Source organism: Leucoraja erinacea, chromosome 39 (assembly GCF_028641065.1).
Source record: "Leucoraja erinacea ecotype New England chromosome 39, Leri_hhj_1, whole genome shotgun sequence".
NCBI classification, from domain to species: Eukaryota; Metazoa; Chordata; class Chondrichthyes; order Rajiformes; family Rajidae; genus Leucoraja; species Leucoraja erinaceus.
Genome location: NC_073415.1, coordinates 7,483,078 through 7,499,427, shown reverse-complemented (window position 1 = coordinate 7,499,427; position 16,350 = coordinate 7,483,078). Strand labels below are relative to the sequence as shown.

The 16,350-nt window shown below is 46.0% G+C and overlaps 1 protein-coding gene across 4 annotated transcripts in view; it reads left to right on the top strand.

The window, feature by feature from the left end:
- Positions 1–12,182, top strand: part of LOC129714487 (disabled homolog 2-interacting protein-like) — a 47,525-nt gene extending 35,343 nt beyond the window's left edge. For all 4 annotated transcript variants that reach the window (XM_055664126.1, XM_055664125.1, XM_055664124.1 and 1 more), the window contains 9 exons: positions 702–846; positions 2,509–2,745; positions 3,784–3,985; positions 5,190–5,290; positions 6,886–7,252; positions 8,600–8,731; positions 8,940–9,112; positions 10,960–11,038; positions 11,907–12,182. In XM_055664126.1, coding sequence (XP_055520101.1) covers positions 702–846; positions 2,509–2,745; positions 3,784–3,985; positions 5,190–5,290; positions 6,886–7,252; positions 8,600–8,731; positions 8,940–9,112; positions 10,960–11,038; positions 11,907–12,137 — 1,667 coding nt within the window. In that variant the 3' untranslated portion in view covers positions 12,138–12,182. The remainder of the gene's footprint in view (positions 1–701; positions 847–2,508; positions 2,746–3,783; positions 3,986–5,189; positions 5,291–6,885; positions 7,253–8,599; positions 8,732–8,939; positions 9,113–10,959; positions 11,039–11,906) is intronic.
- Positions 12,183–16,350: the final 4,168 nt, after the last annotated feature.

Genomic DNA, 16,350 nt, shown 5'->3' with positions numbered 1-16,350 from the left:
TTTCCTTCGCTCCATAGATGCTGCTGCACCCGCTGAGTTTCTCCAGCACTTTTGTCTACCTTCGATTTTCCAGCATCTGCAGTTCCTTCTTAAACAACCTACAAACCAGTACGTCTTTGGAGTGTGGGAGGAAACCGAAGATCTTGGAGTACACCCCACGGGGAGAACGTACAAACTCCGTACAGGCAGCACCCGTAGTCGGGATCGAAACTGGGCCTCTGGTGCTGTTACCGCTGTAAGGCAGCAACTCTACCGCTGTGCTACTGTGCCCCCGTAAGCTTCATCCTTGGTGATTTGGGCTTATACCTGGAGATATGATGTCAAGCTGGAAAGGGTGCAGAGAAGATTTACGAGGATGTTGCCAAGACTGGAGGCCTGAGCTACAAGTAAAAGATTGAGCAGGCTAATTGGGCAGGCTTCTGACCCATCGCCACTTAATTGCTGAGAAGCTTGGCTCTAGATAGCTGACTGCCACCCACTAAAGGGCAGATACAGAACTGCATTTACTTTAGATTTTAGAGTTACAGCGCGGGAACAGGCCCTTCGGCCCACCGAGTCCGTACTGTCCAGTGATCACCCCCGTACACTAATGACAAAAGTATGGAGTTTGTACGTTCTCCCTGTGGGTTTTCACGTGGGTTTTCTCCAGGTGCTCTGGTTTCCTCCCACACTCTGTCAAACTCCCACAATTTCATTCGCAGGAGACTTTGTGACACGACTCTACAATCCTGAGGAGAATTACGAAGTGGATCCAAACAAGTGCTCGGCTAATGATGTTTTGGAAAACCAGTCGAATATGAGAGAGAGCTGTGAAGAAGCATTTCACCAAATCATAGACTCCCAGTGGTAAGTGAGGAAAAACAAATTTCCAATGTTTCTGAAGTAGAGTCCCGACCCGAAACATCACCTATCCATGTGCAGGAAAGAATTGCAGATGCTGGTTTATATGGACCCAAAACGTCTCTCCTCAAAACGTCACCCATTCCTTCTCTCCAGGGATGCTGCCCGTCCCGCTGAGTTACTCCTGAATTTTGTGTCTCCCATCACCTATCCATGTTCTCCAGAGGTGCTGCCTGACCCGCTGAGTTACCCCAGCACTTTGTGTCATTTAGAAACATAGAAACATAGAAATTAGGTGCAGGAGTAGGCCATTCGGCCCTTCGAACCTGCACCGCCATTCAATATGATCATGGCTGATCATCCAACTCAGTATCCCGTACCTGCCTTCTCTCCATACCCCCTGATCTCCTTAGCCACAAGGGCCACATCTAACTCCCTCTTAAATATAGCCAATGAACTGGCCTCAACTACCCTCTGTGGCAGAGAGTTCCAGAGATTCACCACTCTCTGTGTGAAAAAAGTTCTTCTCATCTCGGTTTTAAAGGATTTCCCCCTTATCCTTAAGCTGTGACCCCTTGTCCTGGACTTCCCTAACATCGGGGACAATCTTCCTGCATCTAGCCTGTCCAACCCCTTAAGAATTTTGTAAGTTTCCATAAGATCCCCTCTCAATCTCCTAAATTCTAGAGAGTATAAACTAAGTCTATCCAGTCTTTCTTCATAAGACAGTCCTGACATCCCAGGAATCAGTCTGGTGAACCGTCTCTGCACTCCCTCTATGGCAATAATGTCCTTAGATTTGGAGACCAAAACTGTACGCAATACTCCAGGTGTGGTCTCACCAAGACCCTGTACAACTGCAGCAGAACCTCCCTGCTCCTATACTCAAATCCTTTTGCAATGAAAGCTAACCAATTTCTTGGTGAGCCAGCATCTGCAGTTCCCTGTTTCAACAAATATAGAGCAAGCATAGACCACTCAGGCCCTCTAGTCAGCCATTATTTCAATACTATCTTGTCTGACCTCTGCCATCATGATATTCCAATTATATTATAAATGCCACGGCTGTACTCATGCAGGAACATTTTTCCTGCATCTAGCCAGCCCAATCCTTTAAGAATTTTATGAACTATAAGATCCCCTCTCATCTTATAGAAACTTACAAAATTCTTAAGGGGTTGGACAGGCTAGATGCAGGAAGATTGTTCCCGATTTTGGGGAAGTCCAGAACAAGGGGTCCCAGTTTAAGGATAAGGGGGAAATCTTTTAGGGCCGAGATGAGAAAAAACATTTTTCACACAGAGAGTGGTGAATCTGTGGAATTCTCTGCCACAGAAGGTAGTTGAGGCCACACAGTTCATTGGCTATATTTAAGAGGGAGTTAGATGTGGCCTTTGTGGCTAAAGGGATCAGGGGGTATGGAGAGAAGGCAGGTACAGGATACTGAGTTGGATGATCAGCCATGATCATATGGAATGGCGGTGCTGGTGCAGGCTCGAAGGGCCGAATGGCCTACTCCTGCACCTATTTTCTATGTTTCACTGTTTCTATCCTAAATTCCAGTGAATTTTGAGTTGAAATTTTAGCTTATGTTGGAGTGTGATAGCACAAATACTCTGTGTTTTAATTGTAATTTAAATGTATGTTGTGCATTTGTCTTGCGTTCAGTGTCTTTCCCGACGAGCTGAGGCAGATATTTGCGGCCTGGCTGCGAGAGTGTATCAGCCGAGGGAAGCCGGACATCGGACAGCGTATGATATGCGCTTCGCTCTTCCTGCGATTCCTCTGCCCGGCCATCATGTCCCCCAGCCTCTTCAACCTGACCCAGGAGTACCCCAACGACAGCACCGCCCGGACCCTCACCCTCATCGCCAAGGTCATTCAGAACCTGGCCAACTTCACCACGTAGGTCCAAGCCGCTGTCATGAGTCAAGAGTGTTTTATTGTCATATGTTCCAGACACAATAATGACATTCTTACTTGCAGCGGCACAACACAACACAATATGTAAACATAGTACACTGTAAACAGTATGATAAACAAGAGAAAACATATACAGTATATATATCTATCTATCTATTAATATATAAAACTCTCGTGACATCCGACCGGCTGCTGTCCGGCTGCCTTTCTGCCTTTTGATTCGTTGACGGCTGCTCCTTCCTATCAGCTTCCAACACACTTCAAAACAAAGTTGCAAGACAGGAACACTCTGAACTTTTCACTGCTGCAACAGGCAGGGAAGGTGCAATTGGAATTTTTTCTAAATCCGCTGCTGAGAGAGGCAGGGGAATGCTGGAATCTTACATTTGGGAACGGGTTCAGTTCCGTTGGAGGAGACGGGTGCATGGTGGAATTTTGGGTTGGGGGATCACACCATTGGGGGAGCAGACCCAACGGGTCTGCACTTGTATGTATATATATGTACATGTACATTCGTACACATACATGTATACACACATATGCACACAAACCTTTCTACATACACACACACACACGTATATATATACACACACACATATATATATATACACATATACGCACATGCGCCCACACACACACAAAAACAGACATATATATATAGATATATACACACGCATACACACGCGCGCACACACACACACACACACACACACACACACACTCACACACACACACACACACACACACACACACACACACACACACACACACACACACATATATACACACACAGAGTTTTAATATATAGATAGATACATACATATACACTTGCACATATATATGTATATACACACACACACATATATATACACATGTGTAAAGATTGGGGGGAGGGGGAGGGGAGTCAGTCTACCCCACATCGCACAAGGGGGAGGGCGTACAGTTTGATAGCCACAGTTGCTCCTCGGGTTGACCAGTGTGTTGTGCGGTCACTGATCTCAGTTTGTCTTCATCAAGCAGGTTTGAAGACAAGGAAGGCTACATGACCTTCATGGATGACTTCCTGAGGTCAAACTGGGAAAACATGAGAATGTTCCTGACGAACATCTCCAATTCAGAGCCGAGCATGAACGCCTCGGAGTTTGAAGGTTGCATCGACCTAGGCCTGGAGCTTTCCATCCTGCATTCCCTTCTCTGTGACATTGTCCCACGCCTGCACCAGGTGCGGCTCTCTCATGTTGACTTCTGTTTCCTTGTTGTTCCCCATCAACCATGACTGATTACACAAGGCTACGCCCAACCTACATCCTCACGGGTTCGATCCTGACTATGGGTGTTGCCTGTATGCAGTTTGTACCTTCTCCCCGTGACTTGCTCCGGTTTCCTCCCACAATCCAAAGACGTGCAGGTTTGTAGGTTAATTGGCTTGGTACAATAGTAAACTGTCCCGAGTGTGTGTGTGTGTGTGTAGTATAGTGTTAGTGTGAGGGGATCGCTGGTTGGCACGGACTCGGTGGGCTGTAAGGCCTGTTTACACACTGTATCTCGGGGTGGAAGATTGCAACATTCACGTGGCCCGCCCTTTTCGACTAATGCAATCAACTCGACGTGCACAAACGGAAGATCAAATAGAACAAGTTGTCCTACAACATTAGGCTGTGTATGAGAGAATTTTTGTGGTGAATTTAATTCCCAGATATGGATAAAACTTAAGTCGCCTGAGTTCCTGTGTTAGTGACTCTCCATCTTTAGCCTTTAGAATTGAGAGATACAGTGTGGAAACAGGCCCTTTGACCCACCGAGTCCATGCTGACCAGCGATCACCCTGTACATTAACCTAGACACACTAGGGACTATTTAGAATAGAAACATAGAAAATAGGTGCAGGAGGAGGCCAATCAGCCCTTCGAGCCAGCACTGCCATTCATTGTGATCATGGCTGATCGTCCTCTATCAATAACCCGTGCCTGCCTTCTCCCCATATCCCTTGACTCCACTAGCCCCTAGAGCTCTATCTAACTCTCTCTTAAATCCATCCAGTGACTTGGCCTCCACTGCCCTCTGTGGCAGGGAATTCCATAAACTCTCCGGGTGAAAAAGTTTTTTCTCGCCTCGGTCTTAAATGACCTCCCCTTTATTTAAGAATATTTTACTATTGCCAATTAATGTATAAAACTGCACGTCTTTGGAATGTGGGAGAAAACCGGAGCACCCGGAGAAAACCCACGAAGGTATAAACTCCGTACAGACAGCACCTGTAGTCTGGATGGAAGCTGGGTCCCCAGCGCTGTACAGCAGCAACTCTACCGCTGCGCCACCGTGGCTAACATACACCTAACCTCACTAACGTTCTCCTTTTGCCATCTCCTGTCCATGCACGCTCGGGCGATCCTGGTTGAACCCGTCGCATCCTGCAACGCTGACAGACCGAACTCAACAAGCTGCATCCTCTCCCTGCTATCCTGAATGGCATCACTCACTCCATGGGGGACCCAGGTGCACCTCTGATACATCACCAGGAGCTCAGGTATGGTGGAGGCAAGCTGGTTAATCACATACAGGCACAAGTCCCTACCATTGCTAATCTATTCAATTTACAATTATGAATTAAAAAATAATATTAGGTCCAAAGTTGCATCAACTGTTTAAGAGGGAACTGCAGATGCTGGAGAATCGAAGGTTACACAAAAAAGCTGGAGAAACTCAGCGGGTGCAGCAGCATCTATGGAGCGAAGGAAATAATTTCCTTCGCTCCATAGATGCTGCTGCACCCGCTGAGTTTCTCCAGCTTTTTTGTGTAACCTTGCATCAACTGTTGTTGCCTGTAAGCTGGTGAAATACATTTAGTAGCAGTACCAATATGTACATATTCAGGTGTTAAAATTTAATAGGCGGCATGGTGGTCCAACGGGTAGAGTCGCTGCCTCTCAATGCCAGAGACCCAGGTTCGATCCTGATCTCGTGTGCGGAATTTGCACGTTCTCCCTGTGACCGCGTGGGTTTCCTCCGTGGGTTTCCTCCGGGTGTTAATTTGCCCTCTGTCAATTGCCCCTAGTGTGTAGGGAGTGGATGGAAAAATGGCAATGTGGGATAACATGGGTGGTCTGCATGGACTCGGTGGGCCGAAGGGCCTGTTTCCATGCTGTATCTCTAAAGTTTAGATAAGCTAAACTAATATAAACTAAGTGAAGATAAGTTATAAATTAAGCTAAAATAAGCTAAACTAACTAAAGCTAGCGAACTAAAACTGAAGGGCAACACAGTGGTGCAGCAGGTAGAGTCTCTGCCTCACAGCCACTGAGACCAGGGTTCGATCCTGGCCTTGGGTGCTGTATGCACGGGGTTTCTACGCTGGAGGCTGAGCGGAGACCTCATTAAAATAATGACAGGCATTCATTGAGGAGACAATCAGAACCAAAGCGGTAGAGATGCTGCTTTACAGTGAATGCAACACCGGAGACCCGTGTTCGATCCCGACTACGGGTGCTGTCTGTACGGAGTTTGTACGTTCTCCCCGTGACCAGCGTGGGTTTTCTCCGAGATCTTCGGATTCCTCCCGCACTCCAAAGACGTACAGGTTTGTAGGTTAATTGGCTTGGTATAAATGTACAAATTGTCCCGAGTGGGTGCAGGATGGTGTTATGTGCGGGAATCGCTGGTCGGGGCGGACCCGGTGGGCTGAAGGGCCTGTTTCTGCGCTGTATCTCCAAAACAAAAAACTAGAACACTCTCTAGTTTGGCAACGTTTTGCAGGTGACTAGCTAACACAATTACTACTCTGTGTGTGATTCCGTGCAGTTTTAGGCAGAGCTGATCCCAAACCAGGCTGTGATGCAAGCGGACAGTATGCTGAGCCTGGTGCATCGGGAGACTATGTAAAGGGCCTGTCCCACTTGGGCGTCATTTGCGTGTAATTTACGCAACATCATTTACGTGTCACGACGCACGTGATGCGCGCATGGTGCGTGATGACATAGGCAGTGACGCGCGGTGTCGCAGGATTTTGTGATGTACAAAATCTTTGCATGCCATCTTCACGTGACGGCCAAGTGGGACATGCCCATAGGAGTTGTTGCAGGCATGTTGATTTACTTCACTGTTCTATGTATTATACTATTCCAGCCCGTACTGCCGGGTGGACAAGCCGACCTACGTGGCGCCCAAGGACGTGAACCAGGTCAGCGCGTCGATGCTGAGCCTGCAGAGGTCCACGGTGGAGGAACATCAGCACGTGAGCAGGTTGACAAAAAGCAGCGCGGCTACGGTTAAACGCACCCAGAGCGCGCCGGCACGGAAGAGACCCTGCGTGTCGCACCAGTCGCCTGGCTGGCAGCCCAGTCCAGACCTGGGGGAGCACGCTGACCAAGACACCATCACCAGCCTGCCAGACCGGCCCTACAGCACCCTGACCAAGATGCCCTACTCTGGCACCCACTCGCTGAGGTCACCGCGCTCCCGATCGCACGCCAGCCCGCAGCCGAAAATGCAGGTGAGCATGCCATGCCAATGCAGCACAGCCCACATTATGGGGTTAGGCATCTCTGGACTCAATCACATTGTTGCTTGTGGGAGTTTGCACTCCACAAATTGGCTGTAGTGTCTCCTATTGTTTCCTACAGCAAATAGTGTGATGCATGAGTGTGTGATTCTACAACTAATGGTAACCAAGTCATTGGGAGTTCAGAGGGAGCTGGAGAAACTCAGCGGGTGAGGCAGCATCTATGGAGAGAAGGAGTAGGGAATTGGGAATTCAGCCCACTGTTCCAAATGATCGCAGCAGGTTTATCACTGGGAAAATGCCTGATATTTATCCCTAAATCATCAGACAAACCTCTGGGCTATTTCATATTGTGGCTTGTGGGAGTTTGTTATGTATAAATTGGGCATAGCCTTTCCAACATTACTGCATTCACCATCCACAAAAGTGTCTACTTGGCCATAAAGAGCACTGGTACACACAGGAGAAACTCAGCGGGTGCAGCAGCATCTATGGAGCGAAGGAAATAGGCAACGTTTCGGGCCGAAACCCTTGGTTTCGGCCCGAAACGTTGCCTATTTCCTTCGCTCCATAGATGCTGCTGCACCCACTGAGTTTCTCTAGCTTTTTTGTGTAACCTTCGATTCTCCAGCATCTGCAGTTCCTTCTTAAACACTGGTACACACATCTTCTTCGGATCGAAAGACTGGCTCGGAGGGTAACAGTTAACGTGAGTGTTTTGGGATTGTGATTGAGATGCCCTCAGTGGTCTGTGTAGGAAGGAATTGCAGATGCTGGTTTACACCGAAGATAGACACAAAATAAATAAAGAGTAATAAGGATTTTTAGTTATAGAGTCATAGAGCGTGGGAATGGCAATATGTTGTCCACCTAGATATGTTTGTCCACACTAGATTTACCAGTCTGCATTTGATCCGTAGCCCTCTAAACCTATCAGCCTATCCACCTGTCCTGTCTAAATGTTTCTTGATTGTTGTGATCGTACCTGCCTCAACCACCTCCTCTGGCAGCTCATGTCATACATCCACCACCGAAAAAGATTTAATAGGAATCTGAGGGGTAACTTTTTCACACAAAGTGTGGTGGGTGTATGGAACGAGCTGCCAGAGGAGGTAGTTGAGGCAACGTTTAAGAAATATTTAGACGGGTACATGGATAGGACAGGTTTGGAGGGGTAGGGGCCAAATGTGGGCAGGTGGGACTAGTGTAGCTGGGACAGTTGGCTGGTGTGGGCCAAGTTGGGCTGAAGGTCCTGTTTCCACACTGTATCACTCTATGACTCTGTAATTCTTCTCGTTCCATATTCCAGTTGCTCTAACTCTCTTCTTTCCATGACAGACCCATCATCCCCGCCTAATGCCGGTCGATTCACTCAGAAAGTCCCAAGTCCCTTGGGAGCGTAACTCGGGAATCGAGAAATGGTCCTCACAGACGGAGTCCGAGAGTCAAGGCAGCAGACCTTTCAAGAAGGTAAATGGAGGATCCTGTGCAGGCAGATAAGAGTTGGTCGTGGCCTTGTGTTTGGCACAGATATGGTGGGCCATAGGGCTAGTTCGTGTGCTCTTGAATTTTATGTCCTGAATCCAATGTTCCCACCAGCTGTGAAAACCAAAGTGTTTCATTTCAGTTGAGGGAATAAATATCATCTGTTTTTTTTTTCCTCGCCGCCCTCCCACAGTACGAGCAAGACATCGCCAGTTTGCAGACAACCGTGGGGACAATCGCCCAGGACCTGAAGGAGCTCGGAAACCGCATTAGCAAACACCTCGAGCAAACGCTTCAAGAAAGTGAGGAGAAGCAGAGAAAGGAACTGGAGGAAAAGGACCAATTGATCTCAAATCTCACCAGCAGGTGAGTGAACAAAAAAATATCCCTCAATGAAAACAACCGAGATCATGAAGCTGTTAGCTCAACAAAAGATGAAATGTATGCAGAGAAAATAGATTCAAGATTCAATAGAGTTTATTGTCATGTGTCCCAGATAGGACAATGAAATTCTTGCTTTGTAGCAAATAGGCTGGAATCTTGATCTAAACCAGTGGTTCCCAACGTGGGGCTTACACCCCACAGGGGGGCAATTTGATTTTTAAGGGGGGCAATTTGATTTTTAAGGGGGGCAATTTAAGGGGGACTGAGGAGGTCTGGGTCCAAATTTTCGATTTTTATTTTTCAGGATTTTCCATCAGGTAAACATATGTAGTTTATGTTTCAGGTGTTATTTTGAGTAAATATTTTTTTTGGGGTAAAAAAGGTCTTTATTGTGTAGTTATTACAACCAATGTATTGGCGTTTTAAGCTTATTCAGCTGAAACGGAGTTTACTTTTTAAATGATAAGTATTATATATCACCACATGGGGGGGGGCATCAGGATTTTAGAGGTGATTAGGTGGGGCATGGCCAAAAAAAGGTTGGGAACCACTGGTCTAAACGCAAGGTGCTGGAGAAAACATTCCAATCAAATCATCGCAAGATGGCGCCCAACCCTGACGACTATTTACGTGCGAGACACAGAAACAGACCTACAGTCACATTTTACAATTGCTCCACACTTTTAAATCTCTACTCCTACAGCAACATTTCTTAAGTTAACTATGATCCTCTTAAACTCCACTAAGAACCAGGGGCCACACAGTTTAAGAATAAGGGGTAAGCTATTTAGAACGCAGATGAGGAAACATTTTTTCTCACAGAGAGTTGTAAGTCTGTGGAATTCTCTGCCTCAGAGGGCAGTGGAGGCCGGCTCTCTGGATTCTTTCAAGAGAGAGCTAGATAGGGCTCTTAAAGGTAGCGGAGTCAGGGGATATGGGGAGAAGGCAGGAACGGGGTACTGATTGGGGATGATCAGCCATGATCACATTGAATGGCGGTGCTGGCTCAAAGGGCTGAATGGCCTACTCCTGCACCTATTGCCTATTGTCTGTCCATTGCTGTCTTTACCCAGCACTAAACGTTATTCCCTTATCCAGTATCTGTACACTGTAAATGACTGGATTGCAATTGTGTATTGTCTTTCCACTGACATTAGCACACATTGAAAGCTTTTCCCTGTACCTCGGTACGCGGGACACTAAACTCAACATCATACAGTGAAAAACAGCAATAAACAATAAAATGAACTCAGCAGGTCAGGAACTACCTGTAGAGGGAATGGGGGAACGACGTTTTGAGTTGGACCTTTCCCCACACTGCAGGATCACAACTCGAAATGCCGTCTGTCTATTCCCTGCAGAGATTCTGCCTCTCAGCAGGAGTTTAGTTTAGTTTAGAGATACGGCGTGGAAACAGGCCCACCAAGGCTGCACTGATCAGCAATTACCCCCTACACTAGTATTATCCTACACACATTAGGGACAATTATTTTTACCCAAAGCTATTAAGTTACAAACCTGTACGTCTTTGGAGTGTGGGAGGAAACCGGAGCACCCGGAGAAAACCCACGCAGTCACGGGGAGCATCACTGGAGAGAAGGAACGGGTGCCGTTTCGGGTTGAGACCCTTCTTCAGACTGAGAGTCAGGGAGGAGAGAGACGTGGAAGGATGAATGGGGTGTGAAAACACCTCAGTAGTCGGTTCTTCTGAATACAGTAGAACCTTCCTTCCACTACCTTGCGTTGGATGAGTACCTTGTTCTACAGTGTCATTGTGGTTTCTGCACGGCCTGAACGCACATTGAGATGTTTTTCTTCTGCTTCTCCAGGCTTGACGCAATAGAAGAGGAAAGAAAAAAGGACATTGATAAGTTAGAAACCACTGCCGAGAATAAGATAGCGTGTTTGGTAAGTAATATGTCACTGGGCAGCATGCTTGCATGTTGCAAATAGATCCAAGGACAGAATACAGAGGAAAACCATTTGACCCTTTTTTTGTGGAATTGAATATAATTTGCTTGGTTATATATGCATCCACCATTTTGTGAAACGATATATAGACCCACCATTTTGTGTGGTGATATATGGACCCGCCATTTTGTGTGGTGATATATGGACCCGCCATTTTGTGAGGCGATATATGGACCCACCATTTTGTGTGGTGATATATGGACCCTCCATTTTGTGAAGCGATATATGGACCCACCATTTTGTGTGGTGATATATGGGCCCTCTATTTTGTGAAGCGATATAAGGACCCACCATTTTGTGTGGTGATATATGGGCCCACCATTTTGTGTGGTGATATATGGGCCCACCATTTTGTGTGGTGATATATGGACCCTCCATTTTGTGTGGTGATATATGGACCCTCCATTTTGTGTGGTGATATATGGACCCTCCATTTTGTGAAGCGATATATGGACCCACCATTTTGTGAAGCGATATATGGACCCACCATTTTGTGAAGCGATATATGGACCCACCATTTTGTGTGGTGACATATGGGCCCACCATTTTGTGAAGCGATATATGGACCCACCATTTTGTGTGGTGATATATGGACCCACCATTTTGTGAAGCGATATATGGACCCACCATTTTGTGTGGTGACATATGGGCCCACCATTTTGTGAAGCGATATATGGACCCACCATTTTGTGTGGGAGGTTCTTTTACAACCAGCATGGGCCTGTGGGCTGAACGGCCGTCTTTGGGAATGACCTGTGATTCAATAGCAAATAGCCTTAACTTAACAGGATGTGCTTCATTGCAGGAAAGTCGCCTCCTATCGATGGAGCAACGGCATGCAGAGCTTCTGAAGGCCGTGGGCGGGATGAGGGCAAACCACCAGCCAGCAACCTCCAGCCAGGGTGCTCGTACAGATACCACATCCCAGGCTCCGACCAGCCCTGGTCTACCACCTCCACCCGGACCCAAGACACAACCGGATACCACCGACAATCAGATCGTGGAGAATGGCCAAGTCGAGAACGGCCCTGTATAAAGACTTTCCTCAACCCCAAAACTCTGTTTGTTCTCCTGTGTACATGGGGACATGTGAAATATCAAAGCAAAAAATTCCTGCTCATTCATAATTCTCCCATATCTGTGCACTCTTTAAAAGTTTGCATTGCGTATGAGGGCCAGACCTTGGATGAGGGCCTTCCCTATATTATTGAGTAGGTTGACAAGTTTCCTTGGTGTCAGAGTGTGTGGCAGAGAGATGCACCAATCTCTGGTACTACTTAGGAATGAGGTTCAAGTTTAGGGTTAACCATACAGGAAGTCCCATAACGTACACACCACAGGAACAGGTCTCACAACTGGACGTTTGTACTCTGGTTGAATGTCCTCCGTCCGCACATCAAATCCATTGTATCATTTAGTTTAGTTTATAGACACAGCGTGGAAACAGGCCCTTTGGCCCACCGCATCCGTGCCAACCAGCGATCCCTTTGCACCAACACTAGGGACAATTCACAATTTTTACCAAGCCAAATAACCCACAAAATCTGCACGTCTTTGGAGTGTGGGAGTAAACCTGAGCACCCGGAGAAAACCCACGCAGGTCACGGGGAGAATGTACAGCAACCAGGATGTAGTCAGGATCGAACCTGGGGCTCTGGCGGTGTAAGCAGCAACTCTACCGCTGCCTCACAGTGCTGTGGATCGATTGGGTCTTCAAATTTCTGGGTCTGATTTTAAATTTGAGATCTAGCTTGTCACATTTGCCACCACTGGATTTCTCAACATATTATTTAACTGAGTCTTTGCACCCCCCCCACACGCACTCCATGACTGCTATGACTCTGATCGCTGAAGCTTCACGTCTCTCTATGGCCGACTTAAATTGAATACACATTGGAACTGTGAAGTGTGCCTTGATGTAAATATATATTTTTAATTATAAAGAAAACTGTTCTTGGTATATTAATTACTCAACTATAAATGTCCTTGATGGCATTACCTTCTAGAACCACAGTGGTTCTTCTGACCCACACTGTTGCTAACTCATTGAATTCTCTATATCAAGCTAGTAGCAATAGAGGACTGAGAAAATGTCAAATATTTTGTGCTGTACATTTTGAAAGTAAAAGTTTGAAGGGATTTAATTGTGAGAAAAAAATATTATTTTTGTGAACAGTTTCAATGTAATTTCTCTTTTTTTAAACAGTTATTAAAAAATGTCAAAAATTACTGGTGTGAGAGGTTATGGGGAGAAGGCAGGAGAATGGGAGAGATAGATCAGCCATGTTTGAATGGCGGACTAGACTAGATGGGCTGAATGGCCTAATTCTGCCTCTATATCATGAACCTGAACAGGAAGAAAAATTTGCTTTGGATTATCACTGGTAGAGTTTTGAATGTTCATGCATGACCAGGAATGGCACAGATTAGTTGACTCTTGCAAAGATGAGGATTTCAGCACCTGATAGACTCTGGTGTGGAGGGAGATGTACAAAGACAAACAGATGGAATTGCTGGAAGCAGTCCTTGCGATCTCAGTATTAGCTCATGAACCCACATTTTCACACTGTATAGTTCCACCTGTTGATACTACCCTTATCAAAATTCAGATCTGCCTTTAAAATACAGCTTTCCAACTATCATTTGTTGACCATTATTTATTTGACTTTAATGTGTGTAGACTTTGAGTAACCACTAGTGTAAGCAAACGGTGGCCAGATGCAAATGATAAATGGTGACCGATACCTTCAGGGGCGATGAGAGAGATTTGGCCATTTTGTGACATGATCTTGTGACCACCATTTTATGATGTCATTTGGCATGCCCATCATTTACGGAAATTATGACGCGTGTGCCAGTCATTTTGTGATGTTTTATGGTTCTGTCGTCATTTTCTGAGAAAATGTATGTGGTGTTATATGCACCTACCATTCTATGAGCTGATAAATGTGTCCAACATTCTGTGTTATATAAATGCCCACATTTTGTGAGGTGATAATCACTCACCGTTTTGTGAGGTGATGTACGCTCCCACCATTTTGTGAAATTTTGGAATATTATATGACTCGGCCATTCCTCTGTGAGATGATATAAACGTTCACCATTTTGTGTGGTGATATACTGTATGCAGTCACCATTTAGTGGTGATATATTCACCTTCCATATAGTGCGATGATATATCTACCAACCATTTTGTGTGGTGATATATGCGCCCACCATTTTGTGTGGTGATATATGCGCCCACCATTTTGTGTGGTGATATATGCGCCCACCATTTTGTGTGGTGATATATGCGACCACCGATATATGCGCCCACCATTTTGTGTTGTGATATATGCGACCACCATTTTTTGTGGTGATATATGCGCCCACCATTTTGTGTGGTGATATATGTGACCGCCATTTTGTGTTGTGATATATGCGCCCACCATTTTGTGTTGTGATATATGCGCCCACCATTTTGTGTGATGATATATGCGCCCACCAGTTTGTGTGGTGATATATGTGCCCACCATTCTGTGTTATATAAATGCCCACAGTTTGTGAGGTGATAATCACTCACCATTTTGTGATGTTATACGATATGGCCACCACTTTGGACACAATATATATTTTCACCGTTTTGTGATGTGAATATGCAGAGAGAAAAAAAAAAGTATATTTTCCCAAAATGGCTCTTATTTTGAAGCGCCATTTTGTTGCCGACTTCTACAATTTTTCTTCATTTAATGTAATCTACAGACATAAATAGTCAAGAGAGCAGCAATTGTGTTTTTGCACCACTTGTTGAACTGGGGGAGGGTGGAGTCAATGTCAAGAGTCAATTAAATTGACTCTTGACTCTCTCTTGACTCTTGGTGCTGGGCACATTGTTGTCAGATGTGGCTGTTCCCTTCCGAGCTCTGCTGGCTAGGAATGCTTGATCATTGGTAACTCTGATCCAGTTGGCAGTTCATAAGTGATAGGTACAGGATTAGGCCATTCGGCCCATCAGGTCTACTCCGCCATTCAATCATATCTTTCCCTCTCAACCCCATTCTCCTGCTTTCTCCCCACAACCCCTGACCCCCTTACTAATCATGAATTTGTCAATCACTGCCATAAACATACCCATTCAGGGCCTCCACTGCCGTGTGTGGCAATGAATTCCTTAGATTCACCACCCTCTGGCTAAAGAAAATCCTCTTTATAAAGGCACTTCTATTCTAAGGCTACCACGTCTGGTCCTAGACTCTTCAACCAAGGGCTTGAAGCTTAAGGAATTAAATGTGGAGTTAAGAAATGTTTTGTTTGTTTGAACGATCGACAGGTATGGCACGTAAACAGGCTCTTTGGCCCGAGTCCATAACAACCATCTTCACCAGTTCCACCTGCCCTCATTTGGCCGATATTCCTATCCATGTATCTGTCCAAGTGTTGTTGAAAGCTTGTGATTGTACCTGCCTCAAATACATTCTCTGGCAGCTCATTTCATACACCCACCTCCTCAGGGAATGGAAGGATGTAGATCACTGACAAGCAGAGATTAGTTTAACCGATAAGGACCATGCCAACATTTAAGAAACAGATATACAGGTACATGGAAAGATACAAAATGCTGGAGTAACTCAGCAGGTCAGGCAGCATCTCTGGAGACAAGGAATGGGTGACGTTTCAGGTCCAGACCCTTCATCAGACCGAGGGAGGGTCTTGATCTGAAACGTAGAAACATAGAAACATAGACAATAGGTGCAGGAGTAGGCCATTCGGCCCTTCGAGCCTGCACCGCCATTCAATATGATCATGGCTGATCATCCAACTCAGTATCCCGTACCTGCCTTCTCTCCATACCCCCTGATCCCCTTAGCCACAAGGGCCACATCTAACTCCCTCTTAAATATAGCCAATGAACTGTGGCCTCAACTACCCTCTGTGGCAGAGAGTTCCAGAGATTCACCACTCTCTGTGTGAAAAAAGTTCTTCTCATCTCGGTTTTAAAGGATTTCCCCCTTATCCTTAAGCTGTGACCCCTTGTCCTGGACTTCCCCAACTTCGGGAACAATCTTCCTGCATCTAGCCTGTCCAACCCCTTAAGCCCTTCCTGCATCTAGCCTGTCACCCATTCCTTCTCTATAGAGTTGCTGCCTGTCCCGCTGAGTTACTCCAGCTTCTTGTGTCTATCTTCGGTTTAAACCAGCATCTGCAGTTCCTCCCTGCACACAAGTACTTGGATAGGACAGGTTTGGAGGGATATGAGCCAAATTCAGGCA